At 40.1% G+C, this 24,325-nt stretch overlaps 1 protein-coding gene across 7 annotated transcripts in view; it reads left to right on the top strand.

Moving 5' to 3' along the window:
• The window catches only part of LOC149227595 (putative LRR receptor-like serine/threonine-protein kinase At1g56140), a 174,617-nt gene that overhangs the window by 20,854 nt on the left and 129,438 nt on the right, over positions 1-24,325 (top strand). For all 7 annotated transcript variants that reach the window (XR_016247807.1, XM_089377827.1, XM_089377823.1 and 4 more), the window contains 2 exons: positions 6,575-6,646; positions 6,808-6,879. Coding sequence is in view for 6 of the 7 variants with exons in the window: in XM_089377827.1 (XP_089233953.1) it covers positions 6,575-6,646; positions 6,808-6,879 (144 nt within the window). In the remaining variant the exon portion in view is untranslated. The remainder of the gene's footprint in view (positions 1-6,574; positions 6,647-6,807; positions 6,880-24,325) is intronic.

The raw sequence follows: 24,325 nt of genomic DNA, 5'->3' as shown, positions 1-24,325 counted from the left end.
TTCCAGTCTTTACAAAACACCATCATGCTAGTATAAGCCACTCCAAACATCAGAACCACATCATTACACCGACCAAACAACATCTGCAACTTGAATTTTGAAACAAAAATTCTAGGCTTCAGTCAAGGACCCTTTACCTCCTCTTCCTTTTGCTAGAGGTCTTGCTAGTGGAAGCTTTGGTCTTTGAAGCTTGAGGTGTGAGGTCAATTTGCTCAGTGGGTAGTGGCAGGGTAGGTTTTATTTCAGTCATATCCTTAAACTTCAGCTTTTTCACTCTTCCAGGTGAAGGTGCTTTGGCTGCCTCCTTATACTTCTTAACCAATCCCCATGCCTTGTCCAAACTCTTTTTCATGCTCCTCAGCTTTGCATTTAGTACTAGGTTCCTGACATAGAGGTTTTTACATTGTCTCCTCACTGGAATGGACCATTTTACAAAATGTTTACCTCTGTCAAGGGCCTTGGATTAATGGGGTTGCGACAGAGGATTACGGGAGTGAATGGATCTGTGGGAGCACAAGGGGGTCGTAGTCATGCCCAGAGTGGCGTAATTTCTACACATTGACATCACTTCAAGATTAGTATGAGGCCATGGAGCTACAAGGCAGAGCAGTTGGGTCACAGACTTAGGAGAGAGGGTTCCCATTAGGGAAGGACATCCAGGTATTTTGTTGGGACTCACTTTGGCAACAGGCATGATACCTCTTAGGGACTTCCCAAGATGGGATAACACTTCACATGGGTGGTCTTATGACCAGTGGGATGTGCTTGGCCCCCACAGATTCTATGCCATCAGGTTCCAAGAGGGGAGGATATAATATGAGTACTATGGGCAGTTGACCATGGTCAGAGTGGCGCAGTGTCGACATGGTGGTATCCTTTTGAGATTAGCCTGGGACCCTGGCATCACAGTACTTGACAGTTCAACTACCTGTGGGAGTGAGTTGGGTTTGACAGGGGGAGATCATTCTGACCTTCCATTGGATTTTAGTGATTCTTTATTAGCATGGGGGACTTCACCGACATGGAGGGATGACCAACAGGGGGAGTTTAGGGGAAGCTCGTTTGGGCAAGGATTTATCTCCACGGGGGTTGGATTGTATCTTTGGGTGCCTACCCTTCGAGTACATGAGATAGATTACTCAGTAGAGAAGTTGCACAGGGAGAAAGGCGTGGCTTTATATGATCGTGTTGCTTTCTTTATTAATGGTATGCAGAGGGCTTCAGGTGCCTATACCAGGTTGGACAGTGAGTGGAGAAATGAGTGCTTCACGTTGACCAGGACGGCTTGGGGTCCTAGTATCGAGGGACTCCTTCATGACATGATAGTGTTGGGGACAGGGATGACTCAGTGGCACATTTGGGACCTCGGTATCGTTTGTAGTAGCCATTTGGGTAAGCTGATAGAGGGGTGCTTGTTCAAACATTACTTGAGGACAAGCAATTTTTGGTGGGGAGGACTGTCATGTCTTCAATTAATAATTTTGCTCAAGGAATTCTCAATTTTGCAATTTTTGGTAGTTAATAAAATATTTGGCATATAAACTTAGGAAAGGTGGGTGAAAAAAAGAAAATTTATGAAGGTGCAACCCCCAAACATTAGAAAAGCCAAGAAGTTCGATGGGAAGTGGAGAGTGGGGGCCGCTTAAGGGAATACACACCCCTTGGAGGAATTCGAATTGGGTGAGAGAAGGAATTTCATGGGTGGAGCCCGCAAGGAGCATGAGGGATGGCTAGCTATAAATTGGAGGTGAGGCTCTCATTTTATGAGCCTTTTGACAATTTGAAAACTCATTGTTGTGTTGGTTGTTCAGCTAGGCTACAACGTGATGCTTAGCACAAGAGCTTCCCAATGAGTGAATCTCACCCTTTCTTCGGTGGACCTCGAGTTCCACCCTAGGAAGCTCTTCCTTTTCATTTGCAGACAGAGAGAGACATATCCTATAGGGAACCACGTTTTCTTGGTTCAACAAGGATGCAATAGAGAAAGCCACACAGTCTTGGAGGATTAAGGGTGTTGGGAATTGGGTGTGAAGTTTTGTCGGAGTATTTCTTGACCAATTTCCAGCCTAGAGGAGTGAATCTTCAGCAAGAGAGGGAGCATAACACTCAGAACGATTTTTGTGCTCAAAGGACTGCATCATCCCCTACTGGATTGCACAATCATTGGTGTGGGTTGTCCGGAGGGAGTCTTGGCCGGAGGATTGAGGAGTTGGGTTGCTGGGATTTTGGTTGGAGGCTTATTTGGAGGGGATTTCTAGCATTTTGGGAGCAAGAAACAACAAACTCAGCTACAGGTGTAGATTTCTGGTTTTGGAGGAGGGCCAAGCTATGGGAGGCCGAATTTGGAGGGTCAAAACAAGGCAAAACCCTTTCTGGGTTTTTGGCAAGGAGTCCACTCCTAATTTTACATAATTTTCTGCGCACCTTTGAGGAGGTAAATTAGGGTCTGAAGTCAACCAACAGTGCAGAAACATAGGGCCAAGCTAATTGAGGCCAAATTTCTAGGGTCAAAACCAGAGCAAACCCTTTCAGGGTTTTTCTAGGTTTTTGGCAAGGACTCGAGTCCTAGTTTTATAGAATTTTCTGGGTAGATTTGAGGGGTTGGATCAGGGTCCCAAGACAGCTAGTAATGTTGAAACACTGGGCCAACGCGAAATTCTGGAGGACGAATTTCTACAGCAGTTGGGCATTGACATATTGATCACTTGAGGCTTGTAGCTTGCCTTGTGCAAGCCCAGGTGCACTCTTTCTATTTCCTATTGTACTCCAACAACTGAATATTAATAAAAATTGCCCATTTTGGTGTTGAGGAGCATTTTTTGTCTTATGGATGTTTACTGAAGTTTTTCTGTGTTATATTTATTGCATGTCTTTGGTTATTCATTGTTAATTTCCTATTAGGAACATTACAAAAACTGAGTCCCTTTCCATAAGAAATTTTTGAAGAAAGCTGAGACAGAATTACAAGATAGTGTAGGAGCCGCAAGTACCGACAATTGATATGTGGGTATGGCTTGTAAAACATATTTCAATAGAACAAGACAACCAAACATGTTTAAAGCTCTGAAAGAACAACCCTCCAATTTAGATGAGAGCTTCTGAATAATTTCTTGCCAGCAAGACATTCTGAGAGATGACATCATCATGGGAACCCCTAAATATTTTATCGATAGGCGCCCCACTTGGAAACCAAGAGTCGTGGTTAGGAAAGATTGGACATTCGAATGTGAATTAAAGAAGAATATGTTATATTTTTCCTTAATAATCAAGGTGCCTGAAGTTTCCATAACTTTCTCTAGGATGGATTTTGATTTCTTGACTTCACTCAATGGATTTTGATTTCTTGACTTCACTCAGAGAGACTTTGTAAAACAAGAATATGTCATCTACAAATTGTTGATAGTTGATTGGCAAATCCTCCCCACATTGCTGAAGCCCTTGAAGTGTGCCATGTGTGGAGGCGACTTTCAGGGGTCGGCCAAGTCCTTCTACAACCTTGATGAAAAGAAATGGAGATATGGAGTCTCCTTGGCGCAGGCCACGGGAGGGATTGAAGGTCATAGAAGGTGAACCATTAAGCAAGACAAAGTAGAATGAATCAAGGCAATCCATTGTGCGGAAAATCCAAAATCTAGCAAATCTAAAGGTCCCAGTGGGTTTCTTCCAATAGCTCTTCAGATTATCCACTCTCTGAGGAAGTTTAAAGCTCCTGGAATGATGATCAAACTTGACTTATCAAAAGCCTGTGATAGATTGAATTGGGATTACCTCATTAGTGTTCTTAATGTTTGACCATACCTTTTGAGTGCATCGAGATTCTTCAACTAGAGCATGAAACTTGGCTCCTATAAAATTCCAGTCGTAGATTTGTCAAGGCCTGGAGTTTTGTTTCTCGGCATTGCCATGACCACCTCTTCAACATTAGAATATGATATCTCCCACATAAGAGATTTGTTCTGATCTTGATTAATCATTAGGGAAATTTTGAGGTCTAAAATGGGCCTTCTAAGGAAATTATAAAATAATAGTGGAATAATAAAATAAGATTACATTACATCATCAAATTTTAGAGGGAAAAAAGAAAAAACTATTTTTTCAACTCATATTTTCAACTTATCTCCTTATGGGTTTACTCAAATTTGAAATGAGAACACTCATTGGATTCAGAATTTGATTCCTCGTCCAAGGAGTACCCATGTTGCATACTTTCGATCTTTCTACATGAAAAATAAGAAATACATGAAAAACATGATTGCAATCCCGTTTTTCATGTATTTTCATTTTTTGTGTAGCATGATCCATCAGTAGTATGCAACATATATATTCCTAGGATGAGGAATTAAATTTTGCATCAAACGAGTATTTTCGCTCAAAATTTGAGTAAAACCTTAAGGAGATAAGTTGAAAATATGAGTTGAAAAAATAGTTTTATTATTTTTTAATCTTTTTACTTTTTTACTCCAAAAATGGTGAATCGTCCCCCATGGTTAACATCATCATCTTGAATCCTATTGGTTCTTATAAAGTTTATTTTGGTTGTATATTTTTCTTATGAGACCTATTCTAGACCTCAAAATTCCCCTAATGAAGACGTGGAATATGATTGGTAATGTGCCTAATAGCTTCACTTAAGTCCTGCACTGACTCTGTAAGGTGATCTTGATAGTAATCCATAGGTTCTTTCTCCATATCCTCATGCTGCAGTAGACAATGCCCATCTTTGGATTTAATGGAAAAAATATTATGTTGCCTATGCTTAATCATGGATTTGTGAATTTTTTTGTATTCTGTTATGCTTCTCTCAGCGATTGAACTCGAGATTTCTAGTGTGAGAGTGTTTCCTCCTGTTTTGCGCGTTCTTCAAGTCTATTGATCAATTGACCTTCCTCTTGAATAAGAACATCCGATCTACCATTGAAGATGATTTGATGTACTTTTTCTTCCAGTTCCTATTTATTTTCCATTATATCATTGAACTCCTTGTTCTAGTGTTTATTCTTTTTCTTGAATTCTTTTCATTTTAATTGGAAAGTGTGCATCTTATTCTTATGGTGGATCTCAATCTCATCCCACCAGGGTTTTGCTGAATTGTAATTTTTTTAAATTAAAAAACCATTATTTAATAATTTATATTTTATTATTATTCATTATTATAACTCTATTTATTTAATTTTTTTCACGCATTCTTCTCCTTAGTCCAAGGAATATATCTTATACTTTGACCTTTTTAAAAACAAAACCATTTTTAAAATTTAAAGATGAATTTACCTTATCTATATACATATCAAAGGCAACATGGAAAGTTACACAGATATGTTGGCAGCTATCTCTTGAGGTAATCTATTTAGCGAGAGATTTGTCGAAAAATTGGGAGCATTTATTTTGAAACTTCATAGAAAAAGCTGAAAAAAGAGATAAAGAAGCAATCTATCCCATAAACGATCTTTAGCATTATAGATGTTAAAATAATTTTTTTTTTTTTTTTTTTCTATCATTTAAAAATAAATAAAACAATCATGCCTTCTTGGGTTTATTTATTTATTTATTTATTTTAAGCAATATTTATTTATTTATTTTTAGTTAGTCCAAAGAATATATCCTTTTTGAAAACAAAACCATTTTTAAAATTTAAAGATGAATTTACATTATCTATATACATATCGTTTAAAAATAAATAAAGCAATCATGCTGTCTTTTGGACTCTTTTTTTTTTCCACGCCTATTTTGGGTTTTAGGTTGAAGATATTTGGAAAAAACATAATACGAGTTTTATAACTTTTTGCATGGAATGCAACACTAATGATGATGATGGTGGTGGTTAACGTCTACGGATGACCTATAATTTTCTTAGTTTTTAATTATCTGACTCCTTGTCTTTTTTGGTGAGATTGGTACTGTAACTTTCTTTTTTTCTCTACGGTCTTCCAATTTTTTTTATCTTGCATCTCTTTCATCTCCTCTGGTTCTTGGGACATTGGTGTCTTAGCTTCCCATCTATTGTGTTCTTTCTTTTAAAAATAGTCGGAAAAGAAATTCGCGATTTATTGTGTTGGTTGTTTTAAATACATAGTATTTAAACATAAATCAAGCATGTACTGGGTGGTTGCAATTTTAAATTTTTGAGAAGTAATGAAGCATTCCATATAAGAAATTTATTTGAGGTTGACCCCTATATATGTTGGTCAAATTTAATTGCAAATGTGCCAATTAATATAGGATATGGTTGACTCATTGCAAAGGAAGGAGAACTAGATCACATAGGTAATGAAACTTTATGACTGTAAAGTAGCGTCTGTAAATTGTTTAAAAAATACCATATCACTCCATTACGTCATTGTGGCACCGAAGATATATTTACAATCCCTGGTAAACCGCGATTATGGCTTCAATGGCCTACGTTTGTTTCATATATAATTAGCGATTTGCCAACAAATTCCTATTTTCCACAAGTTGTTTTTAAGCGGCCGGAAGCAAAATTTGTCCAAATTAAGCCTTGTGTTCTCATTAGGATGAACTTAGAAATGATTCCAGAAATTGCTAAGTCGAACATTTGTTCTCGATGTCTACCGAACAGGCACATTGGCAGTGCAGGACTAAGTGGAGAAATTCCATCCACTTTCAGAAAACTACAAAATTTGGAAACTCTGTGAGTTTTTGTTGCTTTTATTGTTGACATTGTCAGTGAGTTCTTTCCTTTCTTTTTCCGTATACGGAACACCAAATGAATTCCGTACATTGCAAAATTGTTCTGCAGTACATATTAAGATGAACATGTTTGGATAACGTTTCTTTGGCTTTGGAATGTAGATGGGCATCTGACAATCTATTTACGGGAAGAATACCAGACTTTATTGGAAGTTGGAAGAACTTAGTTGCCTTGTATGTATCTGACCTACATTACTTGTAAATATGTATTGTATATGTTAGTTAACGTGTATACTCAAGTTCATACCATCATTTATTTTGTCTCTGTGCATGGTAGTTGGGTTTCCTTCAATTTAATGCTCATTGCTAGCAACATGCAAAATGCCTATACTTAGCGGTGTAACCATTGTTTCTCCACGACTGATATTGTAAACACCTAAAAGTTATCAGTTACATGCCGAAGAGATTTCTGGAGGAGTTTCTCCACACATAGATACTGGAGAAGAAAAAAGAATTAGCGAGTGTGTTTAGATTCCAAATTAAGTTCTTCAGATGAGACTTCCTTCCAAAGAAGTCCCCTTCTGCTCTCCTTGGTCCTCACACTGCACAGTTGGTTTATCTGTGTTTCCTCTATAATGTTATTAAAACAGCCCCCCACTGCAAATCTTAATCACAGAGAGACCTCCATCGTGACGTTTCTTGATTTATCCTATCTACACATATCTTCAAACTTATTTCAAAACAAGAGACGTTTGAAAATCTGTAATCTGAGTTCCTCAAGAATAGCTTTGAGCTGTTGGCAATAGCATCACCGCCATTTTTAATTAACTTGTTTCATGTAGATTTCTTTCCATGTGGTCCTCATTTTCTTCATCTATCTTCAAGGCTTGTGACCACCGTAATGAGGCCATCATGTTATTAAAAATTAAAAGTGACGAGAATTTATAGTCTTGTTAAGAGATTTTAAGCGGGAAAAGTGTGATTTACGAGTATTGTATTAAGAGAATTTTGAGTGTATTTTATAGGTTAATGTTAAAACGAAGTGTGATTGATGAGTACTGTATTAAGAGAAGTTTGAGTGTATTAGCTTAATATTAAAATTTAAAACGATTGTAGTGCTGATGTATGTAAGTATATAGTTCAATATAATATCTCAACATTAGTGAAATAATAACTATTTACTAATTTTTTAACACTATATAAAAGTAAAATCATGTCAAGAAGGAGAATTTGTTTCACATATTTGTAATGTTTTTATTAATTCGCAATTTAAAATACTAAGCAAAGTGACACTCTTAGAAATTCACCATTCCTCTTATGAAACTCATTTTGGCATTCAAAATATGCTACATCACCTATGTTAGGTCAAGTAGAAGACCACATTTGGAAGTACTCACTTTGCAGCCAGCTAAGTTTTTTAACATAGAGCTTGTACTAAACCGACATTCGCTTGTGCCGTTTAGACCATGGAATCAATCTTCATGGATTTCATGAACGGTTTGCTTGTTACTTACAAGATGCATGGCTGTAATTTTATGCAGGTTTGCATATTTTCAAAATGGAAGTTAATAATTGCAATGCCTTTAGATGTTCCAATAGGAATAAATTTTATGAAACACATTTTGTCCATTTTCAATTGGAAGTAATTCTTTCATGTGTCTTACAATTGTGTAACGGGTTGTGATTATGAGTTCCTAGGTATTAATCTAGAAATTGTGGTTTTCCTATGTGTAGTTGAGTCTTGTTCGTGTCATAGATCCACTTTATTTTGATCTTATCTTCTAAAGTCAGTGATCTATTCATATATAAATGTAACCATTGCTTGATCAATAATATGTAGTGTGTGAATTGTGTTTTGTGTGAATCATGTTCTCTCCATTTTTATAAGTTGGCCTGTTCTGGCCACGAGAGTTTCATTCAATGAATCTCTAATATATCCCTGTGTTCATGGCATATTAAACAATACCCCTACTTTGACTACATCCTCTAAAAATCACATTATTTAACCCCCTACCAATACAAACCTAATACACCTTCCCAATTTAAAAAACTCTACTTTCACTAGATATGGCAGGTATCCATTTTTCATTAACATTTTGTATACCCCTTAATACTTTTTCATTAACTTTGAGCTCCATTTTTTATAGTGCCAATATAAAAACCCTTTACTCCCTAATATATGCCCAATATATTATGCCATTTTTTCCCCAATATATATCCCCCAATATGAATGCTCATGGTATGGTATTGCTTCTCCAGTGAAGTCCCCGTGGTTCTGGCTTAACTACCTCACGATAGAACGAGGAAGATGCGAGAGCCTTAAATTTTCAATGCTGTTGTAGATTAGGTTAAGTGTAGGAGAGGGATTGTTAGTGTGTGAGATTTCAGTATTCTTGTGTGTTTGGTTCCGTAGATTTGTGAGTTGTGCAAACGTTGTGGGTATGGGTGGACCGAAAAGGATTACAGTGAAAGATCAGTGTTGGAGGCAACATTGATTTTCATTTGTGCAAGAATTCTTTCTGTACATGGACAACTGAGCCCAAGAAATACGAAAATCAATAGATCCAAAGAACCTCCGTGGTTGTCTAAAGCATATCTACTGCCCAATAATATTGTAGCAAATCCATTTAGAGTTGCGTTTCTTTATGTCCTGGTGATTCATTTATTTATGTGTTCTCTTCAACATGAAGGTATCGAACAAAATTATGTATTTTCATGGAAAATGATTAGCGTCATAGAAGACATGTTGATGGATGTTGGTACTAACCCTAGAGCGCCCAAATATCTTTGAAAGTTTTAGTAGGGGTTTGTTCTAGATATAGCTCAATAGGAAGCCTGTTCGAATTGCAGATCTGGTTGTTTTCTAATGATGTCTAGATTATGGCTTATGTTGTTCCCAATCAAAGAGTATAAAATTGTGGTCATAGGTTTCAATAATGTCGATGATTTTGTATAAGTTACAACATGCAAAAAGTTATCAAGCGAAGGTGATCTTCTCAAATTGTGAGATTTGAGTGTCGTGGCATGCTATAGATTGTGCTGTAGACAATCACAAGAGGCACCCAAAATCAACGAACAACCTTTGTTGTGGGTTCTCTAGTTCAATATCGCAGATAGCCATACCGTGGTTTTACTTGATGCCTTTGAAGGATCAATTTGCCTTCAAGCTAAGACTTTCAACAAACTATAAGTAGAATGTGTGCAACTTGTATAATATTTTAATATTTATTTTTTGGGTTTGTGAAATATGAAGAACCAATTAATAGAACAGAGTAACATAATTAAGTCGGTAGTTCTGGAAGCCTCATGAACACAATGCTAATTTAATTATGACTACAGTCTATTATAAGTCGGAAGCCCTGGTTACAGGTTATTTTTGTGTGTCTATGAAGAAGGGATGATAGTTCTTGATATAAGTTGGAAGTCACGATTTCAAGAACATTAGTTCTTATGTTCGTGTGTTTAAGAGGTCAAGTTGTATGCTTATCTTCTAAATACATTCAGTTTCCAGATTGCCTTCCTAGAAACTGACGTATAACCGAAAGCTAAGTGTTAGAAAGATGGGGGTATATCCATTCAATTACTTGACAAATTTTCTTATGGAAGCCCCAACAAGCAGAGTATTTCAATATTTCCAATTCTACAAGTACATCAATGATGGTCAGAAGCAATTATATTTTAAATGGGTTAAGTGGTAGCTCGATGATGGTGGTTGAAGAAAGAGCATTGTCTATGAGATTCTAGAGTGGGTGTAAGTGTTAATGAAGACTAACCAGACAAAGATCAATATTATTATTGTAGTTTGTGATTTTAGTGTTTGATATGTAAACATTAAGGGAGAGACTTGGAATTAATGCTTCCATACATCTTACAACTATGTGACAGGTTGTGATTATGAGTTCCAAGGTGTTAATATAGAAGTTGTGGTTTTCCTATATGTAGTTGAGTCATGTCTATGTCATAGATCCACCTTCTTCAAATCTTATCTTCTAGAAGTCAGTGATCTATTCATATCTACCTACCTACCTATCTATCTATCTATCTATCTATATATATATAACCATTGCTTCATTAATAATATGTGGTGAGTGAATTGTGTTTTCTGTGAACAATGCTCTCTCTCCATTTTTCTAAGTTCTTCCAAGTCCCAAATGTCATCAAATTACACGGTAATAAAAGTATTAAAGTACAACATTAAGCATGGTGATAATTTATTGCCGATATTACATATACTTGGTTGTATTTTAGTTAGACTAGTAGAATGGAGTCATGCATGACAACCTGGTTATTATCACCAAGAGGGCACTCCACAAGTGGATTCATGAGTTTTACTTATCTCCAATTGCACGAGAGAGTCAATTGATGACTGCATGGTGTGTTAACTAGGATTAGGTGTCAGTGTTTTTTCATTGCATGTCCACATCTTTCTAGATTCACTACTATGGCACAATAGTTTCAGTTTTGTAGAGTATATTGTATGTAATTTATATTTTTCAATTTTTTTTGGTGAATAGAATTCATTTTATTCTCTCCCAATTTTATTTCTTCTTTCCTACTTGCAAGTTTTGTACATTGTTTTCTAGCTATCCACTATGTTCAAATTCAATTACAATTTCAATGGTATCAAAGCCTACATGAGCTAGGAAGAAAGAGCAAAATCAATCCTTTTGTAGGGCCTCAAGATTGTAGCTATCGCAAAGAATGAAGTTTCCACCTCCCAAAATTCAATTGCCATATAACTATTTCAAATGGAAGCCAAAGATTCTGCTTTACCTTAGAAGTAGAGACTTGCATACAATAGCAATGGCAATCAAGATTGAACCAAATTCCATGGTTGGAAATACAAATATTTCTACTACATGGTCGAGGTCTTCAGTCTCTAATGCTTATCAATTTCTCCAGAATTATTGTTTCATGTAAAAGCATGCACCACTCCAAATGAAGTTTGGACCACTTTGGAGACTCTCTGGGAAACAAGATGAGATGCGGGGCCACATCCTTGAAAATGAGCTCATCTATCACCTTAACTCATTAGATCCGAGCAATTTCAAAAGCATTCAACATTTCTTCACAAGTTTCAAAGCCTTGTTACTCTAGTTGAAAGGATGTAGAATCAATAAATCTAACCAAGAAAGCGAATTAATTCTTGCCATTAGTCAAATTTGGGTCAACGGTATGTTGCATTTGTCTCCACTTTTCATAGTCAGGATTGCAATAGGAGCAACTTGGAAGATGCCCATATTCAAATTCTTTTATTGAGTGCCTCATACATGAGTAGCTATCAAACCAGATTCGTCCCCTTAGCCTCTCATGTCCCGAATTGGGCGAATTAGACATGATTCGATCAAATTCGTGTCCTTCCGATCGTGTCCGATCAAGACACGATTGTGTTCGGGGCGTGTCCCAATTCTGGGACAGGAATCCCTAGAATTACACTTCCACGCGACGTTAAAAGGCCGATTTGGCCATTCTATTATCACATTAACCTTTCTTCTTGGTTGTGGGTAAAGCAAAGAGCAAAGGGTGTGGGAGAATTTTCAAGGAGATTCAAGCAACAGGTAAGTGCATTTTGTCTCTATTTTTTTGCATTTTTATTACAACATTTCTTTTACAAGTTTGTGCATTTTTTGTTTATTTTTTTACAACATTCATGGCTCAATCAAGGGAAGCAAGGAAGGGGAAGAATGTCCGCATTGGAGATGCCCCTCCCGTTTCAATTTCATCAAGGTCTTCTGCAAGTGTTTCCTTTATTGCAAGTGGGGTTGCAACGTCAGCTTCAAATGTTTAGGTAAGACAACATCCTCAAGATAACAAATATCCCTTGTGGAAATATGTCACAAGAGAGCAAGGGCCAGGCAACAAGATGAAGGGAGGAGGCAATGTTGCTTGGAAATCTAGCTATTACAACACTAATTTCATGAGCACATATTACCGTGTGAAAGCTCATTTGTTGGCTTTACCAAGTTGTGGAATTGCAACTTGTACAAAGGTGCCTTTACCAAAGAGGCAAGAAATGGAAAGAGAGGCCAATGTTGGTATGGAAAATGTGGCAACAAAATCTAAAAAAACAAGAATGATTACCCCCTTCCATTCTTAAGGAAAAGCAACAACAAATTCCCATTTGAGAGTTCTGGTGGGGGACAAGGAGCAAAAAGAAAGGCAATTTCACTTGGTCCAATGGACAAGATTTTCCAGAAAGAGAAACGGGGAGAGTTTGATCTCACCATTGCCTTTTTTTCTATCAGAACTTCATATCCTTTAATGTTACATGCTCACCTCTATTTATTGAGATGTGCCGAGCTCTAACTCAAGGGGTTCCATCAGGGTATGTGCCTCTTGGGTCAGAGAAGCTTAGAACCACATTGACAAAGGAAAAAAAAGAGGTAGACAAAATGCTTGAGTCTAATAAATTAGCATGGCCAACATCTGCGGATAGCATTGTTTCTGATGGATGGACAGATGCAGCACCACACCCACTCATCAACTTCATGGTGTCTTCCTTGAATGGGCCTGTTTTCTCGAAATCAGTGGATGCACTTGGACAATACAAGGATGCATAATATATGTATGAGTTGTTTATTAAAGTTATTGAAGATGTAGGTGTTGATTCTTATGTGCAAATCATTATAGATAATGCACCTGTTTGCAAGACTGCTGGCATGATTGTGGAAGCTAAATATCCACAAGTGTTTTGGACACCTTGCATTGTCCATTCATTGAAATTAGCACTTAAATCTATTACTTCCGATGTGCTTTCGATTGGAAGCATTATTGAGGATGCACGACATATCTGCAAATTTGTACAAAATCATACAAATGTCCTCACTATCTACAAGGAGTACACCAATCTATCATTGTTGAAGATTTTGGATACACGGTTTGCCTCTTCATTCATCATGTTGAAAAGGTTGAGGGAGGTCAAGACCGCTCTTGCGGCCATTATTATTTCAAAGTTTTGGTCGTTTTGGAGAAAGACAGACCAAGAAGCCTCTAAAAGAGTAAAGGACACAGTGTTAGATGATGCTTGGTGGGAGAGGGTAGATCTAATTATTCAAATAATGGAACCTATCATTTCTTTGCTTCAATTTGTAGATATATACCAACCCATCCTAGGAGAGGTTTATGAGGGATGGGATTCCATGATTGAGTCTGTGAGGAGAATTATTTTACAGAGTGAGTTCCTCGAGTATGAGACATCATCATAGGCCATTTTCACCACCATACATGATATTCTTGTCAGCAGATGGGACAAGAATTGCACACCTTTACATTGTTTGGCTCACTCATTGAACCCAAAATACTACGACCATGAGTCACTGAATGGTGGACCTTCCTGCAAATTCCATCCTCACATGGATGGTGAAATCTCACAGGGGAGGAAAGATGCATTCAAGTGGATTTTTCAGGATAGAGCATCCCTTGATGAGGTGGAGAATTTCTTTGCAGATTTTTCCACTGGCACTGGTCGATTTGCAGGATATGACATGATTAGAGACAGGGGGGCTAAGAAGACCTATTTTTGGTGGGCAATTCATGGGGCAACAAGCCCTCCTCTACAACAGTTAGCCATGAGGTTCCTCTCTTAGGTGACTTCATCCTCTTGTTGCGAGAGGAATTGGAGCACATATGGGAATTTGTATAGTGTCAAGAAGAGCAGGCTTGAGCAGTCCAAGGTAGAGACAATGGTGTATGTGCACACCAAGCTTCGTCTTATTTATAGGTAGAGGGATGAGTGGTTGAAGGGAAAGACAAAGATGTGGGATGTATTTCCTAATGATATGGGTTTGGACAACAGTGTTGAGTTGGCATTGGCCAACTTGGATCTTAATGAGCCATTGATAGAGCCTGTCACATTTGATGATGATGATACTGTAGAGGGGTCATCCTCCACACCAGTAGATGCAGAGATGACTTTGGATACAGAGGAGGAGGATGAAGCAGAGGAGAGTAGTGGAGGAGGATGATGAGGATTGATGACTCATGAGCTACCTACTACCTTGAGGCTTGTAGACTTGTAGTTGTTTTGTATTTTCTATTTCTATTTGCCATTGGTATTGTACTACCTATGTAACACATTTTGATTTTGATGACTTAATGAGAAAACTACATTATCTTGTATTTCTCCTATTGGATCATTGATGAATTGAATATGTATTATGATTTATCATTTATGTCACAATTGTATTTGTACGCATAATGTTACTTTGTAAAACTTACATCTAGATGAAGATCTATGTTTGAATCAATGAATTTGTATCATGAATAGGAATTTGTGTAAGAAATATCTAACTTTTAATATCTATATATATATATATATATATTGTGAAAATTTCTGAATCTAACATACCAGAAATCCTACTGCAAAAAACTGATATACATTACCTTCTTGTATTCTTCATTTAATAAGTTACTTTCAGCAATATTCAAAAAATATTAATGTAAATACACTGCGGCCTACACCACTATACAAATCAAGTACTAAAAAATAAATGAGACAAACATGCAAAGGACACAATTATTTTTAGACTAAATGTCCTTGGAAAAACCCAGTGCGGGAAAACCGGTGCAGCGGATCTGAGGGTTTTCTATTATTAAGTAGAAGTTCTGAATACAAACACTGATTTCCCCCCTAACAAACCAGTGAAAGAGAAATACAATGGCGGAGAACCTGAGTGAGTTTTACCTCACTTCACCCGGCAGAATCCGGCTGATCCGACAACAAATCTAGCTAGCCCGGGCTACAACTACACTGCCCCTTCACAATAACTGTGTGGGCCTGTGTGGATCTCTCTGAGGCTTTGCGTCAACACTACTGCCCACTGCCTCAGCGTTCCCGACAACTCCCCAGCTTTCTGCGTGGAAGGCAACCCTTCCTCTGCGTTGGCCCTCCTGGCTCTGCGTCAAGGCTACGTGGGCCCATACTGGCCCAACGTTAGCTCTCTCGCCTACTGCGCTACCTCCACAAGTTTCTATTTGCCTCTTTGTCTGTATTCCTGAACTATCACTGCCCCTCAGCTGTAAGATCTCCCCAATCGATTTCCCTCCTGAGAACTTCTCACCTCAAAAAATTGATTTCCTCAATCTCACGGTGTGTCACCTCCCACTGACCCCAAGCCTCCATTTATACTTTTCTTGTTGATAAATCAACCGCTAAGATTAAATTAGACTTGATCCCCGTCTCTTAGAGTCTTTTCACCCATAATTTCATTAAAGCCCATTAATATTTTAATTTTCCTAAGTTTAGACTTAGGAACGCCATTAAAAATATTAATTGTTTTAATAAAATACAATCCAGATGGAATTTCTTCAAATGATTTTTGGGTCTTGGAGATCTCATGTGTTCTAGCCCCTCCACAAATTTTCAGAGCTAGAGCACATCCGATGCTACCCAAAAATCAACACTCCCTCTTAGCGAGGAATGTGCTCTAGCAATTTTTCCTAGTAGAAGTATCACACTGATCCATGACATCGGTCCTAGGTGTTGCTGATGCTCGACCTGCTACCCCTCATCTACTGCACTGCTACAACCTGTATTGTTTCCCATGACACTGCCACTGTCACTGCTGCATCTGTACTGCAACTCCCTCTCAATATGCTACGTTATGCTACCCATAGCACTACCACTGCTAACTGCTACACTGCAACTCAGTTGCTGAGAAGTAAGCAACTGAAAATTCACCCAAAAGTTGACATGCTAGTTAGTTTGGATACCCCGTGATGCTGAAGCTACCTCTGCTTCTAATCTGTGCTGACCCTTTGATGCTACTGCGCTGTTGTTGTATCTGCTCTGTGCCTCCCACACTACTCAACACTCTACTGTGCTACTTTAGACTTTGGCACTCTAGCTCTGCCACTGTCGCTCCATCATCCCTTGCATCAACTGACTCCCGTTATTCTGCGACTGTCATTAAGGGCTCCCATCGCTGTATGTGATCCAAGAGTTTAAGCACCTCAAGGATCCCGCCCTTGTGTAGTCCTCTAGACTACAGCTCAATATCGCCCCACTTCTTCTCTAGAGGTGCATGAGCACTCATGGCGCAATCCTCATCATTGTCCTCTTTGTCAACTTTCACTGGAGCAGCCTTTGAGTCAGACTTCTCTTCCTTGCCCTTCTTTCGAGGGCACTCAATGGCGAAATGACCCAATTCTCCACATTTGAAGCATCTGACATTGGATATATCTTTCTTTTTCCTCTTTTGCTACCCTTGATGTCCGGCTGATGTGAGATCTGCATCCTCCTCTTCCTCCTTCTTGAATTTGATTCCTTTGATGTTGCTTCCCACCTTGGTCAACTGTCTGATCTCTTCCAGTCGAAGAGTTGCCCACATCTCCTCCCAATTGGGGAGAGAAGCCCTGCCCAAGATGCTTTGGACAAAGGTTTCCCAGTCTTCAGTGACCGCATTCAGGGTAGTCGTGACCACGAATTCAGGATCTGGTGTAGACCCTACAGAAGTTAGTTAGTCTCGGATCCCTTGCAACCTAAGAAGGAAGGGATCAATTTCTTCTCCCTTCTACATATGATACTGTCTCAAATGACTATCAAGCACCATCTTTCGTTGAACGAAAGTTCCCTCGTACAAAGTGGTCAAGGCCTCCCACATTTCCCTTGTTGTGTCCTTCTCAACAATGTGGGATCACATGATCCTTGACCCCGTCTAAGATTTTGCACTTCGCTTTTGCCTGAGCCTCCTCGTACTTCTTGAGAGGATCAACGTCAACCGGAACAACAATCATCTTCAAGGAATAATCCTTGATGCGATTTTTGTCCAAAACTTTCAGGATCCTCGCCTTCTAGATGACAAAGTTGGATGCTCCATCCAACCTGTCCTGATCCCTTAGTCCATTAACTGTCATTTCTGCTCAAATGAGTGTCTAACAGGTTCTCTTCTCCCTCTTTTGTTGCTACCGCAGCAAAATTCGGATTTGGATTTCTTTGGTGCTAGAAATCCTCTAAGGAACAAGCTCCCTTTGAAATTTGATTTCCTTCACGAAAATCCTTCTGCCAACAACTGTTGAACCATCCCTCTCCGATCTCTCTTTGCTGCTGCTCAGCACTGGATCTAGATTTCTTGGCAAGAAATCTTCTGAGGAAATGATTCCCTCTACTTTGCTTCTGCCCCACTAGGTACTGTTCTGCACCAACAGAATCAACACCCCACCACCAACTCCTGATGAAGTATGCACTGCACCTCTAGCCCGGACAACCGGAAAATCGAGACACAAGAGTCTCTGCGTTGGCCTAGCAATCACTGCACTGCCCTCTGCAGCTACAATGCCACACAAACACACTGAAGCAGGTTCTGCGTGAGCCGCCCTTGGTGACTGTGTCACACCTCCTCTGCTCTCTCGGCTAAAAAAAATTGCGCTGTCTCTCGGGACAGCTGTCTTCAACACAGATTCTCCTCTTTCCTTTTGCTAATGGCTTCAGTCCTTCTTGATTTGCAATCGCTCTAATACCATGTGAAAATTTATGAATCTAACAGACCAGAAATTCTACTGCAAAAAACTGATTTACATTACCTACTTGTATTCTTCATTTAACAAGTTATTTTTAACAATATTCAAAAAATATTAATGTAAATAAACTGCAGCCTACACCACTATACAGATCAAGTACCGAAAAATAAATGAGTCAAACATGCAAAGGACACACTTATTTTTGGACTAAACATCCCCAGAAAAACCCAATGCGGGAAAACCGGTGCAACAACTCTGAGGGTTTTCTATTATTAAGCAGAAGTTATGAATACCAATGCTGGTTGCCCTCCCGACAAACCAGTGATAGAGAAATACAATGGCGGAGAATATGAGTAAGTTTTACCTCACTTCCCCCGGTAGAATATGCTTGATCCGGCAACAAATCTGGCTGGCCCTGGCTAGAACTGTGCTGCCCCTTCGTAGTAACTGCATGGGCCTGCGTGGAGCTCTCTAAGGCTCTGCATCACCACTATTGCCCACTGCCTCAACTTTCACGGCCGTTTTGGCAGTTTCCGCCAGCTCCCTGGCTTTTTGCGTGGAAGGCATCTCTTCCTTTGCGCTGGCCCTCCTAGCTCCGCATCAAGGCTGCGTGGGCCTAGACTGGCACAGCATCAGCTCTCCCGAATACTGCGCTGCCTCCGCAAGTTTCTCTCCACCTCTCTGTTTGTGTTCTCGAACTATCACTTCCCCTCAGCTGCAAGATCTCCCCAATCAATTTCCCTCCTGAGAACTTCTCACCTCAAAAAATTGATTTCCTCAATCTCACTATGTGTCACCTCCAACTAACCCCAAGCCTCCATCTATATTTTTCTTGTTGATAAATCAATGACCGAGATTATGTCTCTAATCAGCGGCTAAGATTAAATTAGACTTGATCCTCGTCTCTTAGAAGCTTCTCACCCATATTTTCATTAATACCCATTAATATTTTAATTTTCCTAAGTTTAGACTTAGGAACCCCATTAGGAATATTAATTATTTTAATAAAATACAATCCAGGTGGAATTTCTCCAAACGATTTCTGGGGCTTGGAGATCTCATGTGTTCTAGCTCCTCCACAAAATTTTAGAGCTAGAGCACATCCAATGCTACCCAAAAATCAATATATATATATATTTAATAAAATAATATATAACATGTCATGTTCCAGGAGGTCAACATGTCCGTGTTCGACACTCAAATCCCCATGTCCTTCGTGTCTCGTGTCTCGTGTCCCCGTGTCAGGTGACTTAGATGAGTAGGATAAGCTCATAAAGATGGGCACATTGTATAGTTCCAAAGCCCATTCATTTGCTATGCATGAAAGGGGCAAGACCAACTAGAAATCCAATCAACAATCCAAAGGAAAAGGAAAGGAAAAAAAACCAATTCCAAGAAAGGGAAGCAATCCCAAATCTCCAAATGAATCTACCAACTCAAAGGAAAACATGGGCAAGAATGGGCAATCAAAATGCAACTATTGCAACCGTGGTTACCATTTGGAATCATCATGCATAAAGAAGACCATTGATTTCATGACACAAAATCTTCACCAAAATAATCTTGGTGAATGTATTCTAGAGAGTGCCAAGAAGAAGTAGGAATAAAGAGCACCTTAAATAAGAGGGAATGCACATGCTTTAATTGTTATTCATTCTTCTCACAATGCATGGATCATAGAATTTGAAGCTAAATCACATGGCAACCACAAAAGATGCCCTCTCATTATTAAAACCATAGGTTGGTCCTCCTATTCTCATGGGAGATGATTCTTCAATATGTTGATTTGGGGTAGCATCAGATGTGCTCTAGTCATGAAAATTGGCGGAGAGGCTAAAGCACATGAGATCTCCAAGACCCAGAAATGGTTTGGGCAGATTCTAACCAGTTTGGGAGATATTAAAATAATTAGTATTTTTAATGAAGTTACTAAGTATAAACTTAGGAAAAATAAAATATTAATGGGTATTATATAAAACTGGGTTAGAAGGTTCCAAAATTCATGCATCAAGCCAAATCTAATCTTAGTCGTTGATTAGAGACGTAATCTCGGCCATTGAAGGACCAACAGGAAAAGTATAAGAGGAGGCTTGAGGGTCAGTTGGAGAAGAAACCAGAGTGATCAATCATTCGATTTGCTAGGGCGGGGTTGCTAAGAAAAGTTGAATCAATGATTAGCAGCGAGGGGCAGCGAGTACTCGACAAAGAGGTAGAGATAGTGCTGAGATACCAGTGCAGAGGCAAAGAGCTAGAAGCAGCAGTTAGAGCAGGCCACACAGATCCAAGCAGAGACAGCACAGAGGCCAAAGGGCCTGCATCATCCATGCAGAAGGTAGCAGGAGTGACGCAGAGGGTGTCAGAGGATGCGCAATGCCTCAAAGGGCTGACGCAAAGGGTTTTGAGGTTGACGCAAAGCAGCAGGAGGCTGACGCAGTGCTTCGGAGGCTCTGGAGAGGGTTTCATGGGACAAGTTTTCTGTATACATGTTTCTGGATAGAGAGGTATTACTGCCGGTTTTTTTCTCTGTCGGGTGAGCCAGTTTGGCACCTAGTTGTACTCAAGGAAATACTGCATAATAATAAACCCTCAAAATAGTTGCATCGGCTTTCTCGCATTGGGTTTTTTCGGGGACGTTTGTCCAAAAATAATGGTGTCACTTGTGTGTTTGTTTTCTTTCAGATATTGATCTGTAGATGTTGAGACTGTATTGTGTTTATTTCGTTATTTATATGCTTTAAATAACTTGTTCGAATTTAACAAGTAGAAGAAATAAACTAGAAGAATACACATAAAATTTCTAACCAGAAGAATACACATAAAATTTATAACGAATAGACTTAGAAATTTCAACATGGTATCAGAGTGTGGTTGCAGATCACAGGAGTGCCGAAGGCATTAGCTAAGCAGAGCATTTGCAGCAGAATCAGCTGTCCCAAGTGACATAAGTTGATCCTTGCATAAAAGCGACAGGAGAAGGCTTTACGCAGAGTGACTGCGTCATCATTCCAGGCCAGAGAGAGGCCAGTGCAAAGGCTGAGGAGGGCAAAAAAAGGCTCACGCAGAGACCAGGAGGGTTGATGCTTTGCGTCATCATTCCAGGCCAGAGAGAGGCCAGTGCAAAGGCTGAGGAGGGCAAAAAAAGGCTCACGCAGAGACCAGGAAGGTTGATGCAGTTGGATGAGGGAGCAGTTTTGCCAGTGTCGGGTTTGCGCAGAGCCTAGAGGTTTAGTCCTTCAGTTGCTGGGGCATAGGAATTCGTGGGCAGTTTGCGGGAGTAAAGCTGGTGGGGTATTGTGGGTAGAACAGTACCTAACAGGGCAAAACCAAGGTAGAGGGAGTTGCTACCGTTGCAAATTTCTAGGCAAGGAATCCGGATCAATGTTGCAGGTGCACAGAAGATCGGAGAGGTGCAACATGACAATTGGCATGAGGATTTCCAAAAGGGAAATTGACACTCAGAGGGAGTCTAGCAGAGAACTTCCAGGTGGGAAGTAGAGAGACTCAACAGGAGTCGAAGAGAGAACTTCCAAAGGGAAGTAGAGAGACTCAACAGGAGTCGAAGAGAGAACTTCCAGAGGGAAGTAGAGAGACTCAGAGGAGTTGAAAGAAGAGCAGAGAGATGGCCATGAATGGGTTGAGGGATCAGGACAGGCTGGACGGGGCATCCAACTTTGTGTTTCAGAAGGCCAGGATCCTGTCCATTCTAGATAGACATCGCATCAAGGCCTTCGCCTTAAGAACAATGGCAATCCTAGTTGACCCGACTGATAATGAGAAGTACGAGGAGGCAATGGCCAATGTGAAATGCATCATCCTTGATGGGGTCAAGGATCATGTGGTCCAACATATTGCCGAGAAGTAGACAGCAAAGGAAATGTGGGACACCTTGAAGAAGTTGTACCAGCATACTTCTGTGCAGAGGAAGATGTTACTTGAGAATTAGCTGCGGTCATACCGGATGCAGAAGGGGGAGCAGATAGATCACTTCCTCGGTCGGTTGAAGGAGATCCGGGACCAACTAACTTCCATAAGGGCCACGCCGGATAAGGAGATGTTGGTGAGGACCACACTTAATGCAGTTGCCGAGGAGTGGGAGACATTTGTCCAGAGCATACTGGGTAGGGCGAACCTTCCAAATTGGGAAGAATTGTGGGTGGCTCTTCGCCAAGAGGAGATCAAGCAGTTGAGCAAGACAGGAAGTACCAGCAAAGGAGTCTGGATCAAGAAGTAAGAGGAAGAGGATGGAACTCTGGCATCTATGAGAAAGTAAGAGAAGAGGAAGAAAAAGGACCTCTCCAAGGTCAAGTGCTTCAACTGTGGGGAACTAGGTCATTATGCAAACCAGTGTCTGAAGAAGAAGTCTAAGGGAGACGCATTTGACTCTAAGGCAGCGCTAGCACAGGCAGAGAAGGAGGTAGAGGAGGATGATGATTGTGCCATGAGTGCTCATGTACCTCTAGAGAAGAGGTGGGGAGACATCGAGCTGTAGTCAAGAAGACTACAGGCGATGGGGGGCAGGATCCTTGAGGTACCCAACCTCTTGGCTTATACCTTGCTACGGGAGCCCCGAAGAGAGATTAGCAGGACTGGTGGATATCGGTAGAGGCAGATGCGGATGAAGCGGAGGAGAGTGCCACAGTGCAGAAGTCCCTGGGCAACGCGATGCTAGCAGGCTGCAACAGTGCGAGAGGCATGGAGAGTGTTGCAATAGTGCAGGATGGCACAAAGAGGTTTGCAGTGGGGCGAGATACAGGGAGTTGTTGCAGCAACGCAGAGATCAGTAGAGGAAGCACTTGATAGCAGCAAAGGGAGCTTCAACATCGAGAGTGTTTCCAGCCTGACAGGGATGTCAGTAGTTGGGTGGATCAGTTACTTACTTCTTAGTAATTGAGTTGCAGTGCAGTAACACGGTGCAGCATGATGAGAGGGGGTTGTAGTGCAAATGCAGTGTTAGGAGAAAGGACCAACAACAACACGGATGCAGAGGGAGCTACCGTACGGATGCAGTAGTGGCAGTGGCAGGTCCATGGGAAGCAGTACAGGATGCAGCAATGCAGAGGATGTTGAGCGGGGAGACCTAGCATCAGCACAGGTATCGGTGTCGTATAATCAGAGTAATGCTCAGTGAGGAGTATTACTAGAGCACAATCCTCGCTAAGAGGAAGTGTTGATTTGGGGTAGCATCAGATGTGCTCTATCCATGAAAATTGGTGGAGAGGCTAAAGCACATGAGATCTCCAAGACCAAGAAATGGTTTGGGCACATTCTAACCAATTTGGGAGATATTAAAATAATTAATATTTTTAATGGAGTTCGTAAGTCTAACTTAAGAAAAATAAAATATTAATGGGTATTAATATAAAACTAGGTTAGAAGGTTCCAAAAGTCATGGATCAATCCAAATTTAATCTTAGCAGTTGATTAGAGATGTAATCTCGGCCACTGAAGGACCAATAGGAAAAGTATAAAAGGAGGCTTGAGGACAGTTGGAGAAGACACCAGAGTGATCAGTAATTCGATTTGCTAGAGCGGGGTTGCTAAGCAAAGTCGAATTAGTGATCAGCAGCGAGGGGCAGTGAGTACTGGATAGAGAGGCAGAGATAGTGTCAAGAGACCAGTGCAGAGGCAGAGAGCGAGAAGTAGCAGCCAAAACAGACCACGCAGAGCCTAGCAGGGACAGCGCGGAGGCCAGAGGGCCTGCGTCATCCACCCAGAAGGCAATAGGAGTGACGCAAAGGGTCCCAAAGGTTGCGCAATGCCTCAGAGGGCTGACACAGAGCAGCAGAAGGTTGACGCAGTGCTTCAGAGTTGCTAGAGAGGGTTTCGTGGGACAGTTTTCCTAAATACTTGTTTCCGGATAGAAAGGTATTACTGCTGGTTGTTTTTCTCTGTCGGGTGAGCCAGTTTGGCACCTAGTTGTACTCAAGGAAATATTGCATAATAATAAACCCTCAGAATAGCTGCACCGGTTTTCCCGCATTGGGTTTTTCTGGGGACGTTTGTCCAAAAATAACGGTGTCACTTGTGCGTTTGTTTTCTTTCAGCTATTGATCTGTAGATGTTGAGACTATATTGTGTTTATTTCGTTATTTATATGTTTTAAATAACTTGTTCGAATTTAACAAGTAGAAGAAATAAACCAAAAGAATACAGATAAAATTTCTAACGGATAGAATTAGAAATTTCAACACAGTAGACGCAACTGGGAAATGGAGGATAAATC

Source organism: Pinus tabuliformis, chromosome J (assembly GCF_031772625.1).
Source record: "Pinus tabuliformis cultivar Carrire ecotype Pingquan chromosome J, CPIR1, whole genome shotgun sequence".
Lineage (NCBI taxonomy): Eukaryota > Viridiplantae > Streptophyta > Pinopsida > Pinales > Pinaceae > Pinus > Pinus tabuliformis.
Note: the sequence above shows the minus strand (reverse complement) of the source record. Positions and strands in the feature narration are given on the sequence as shown.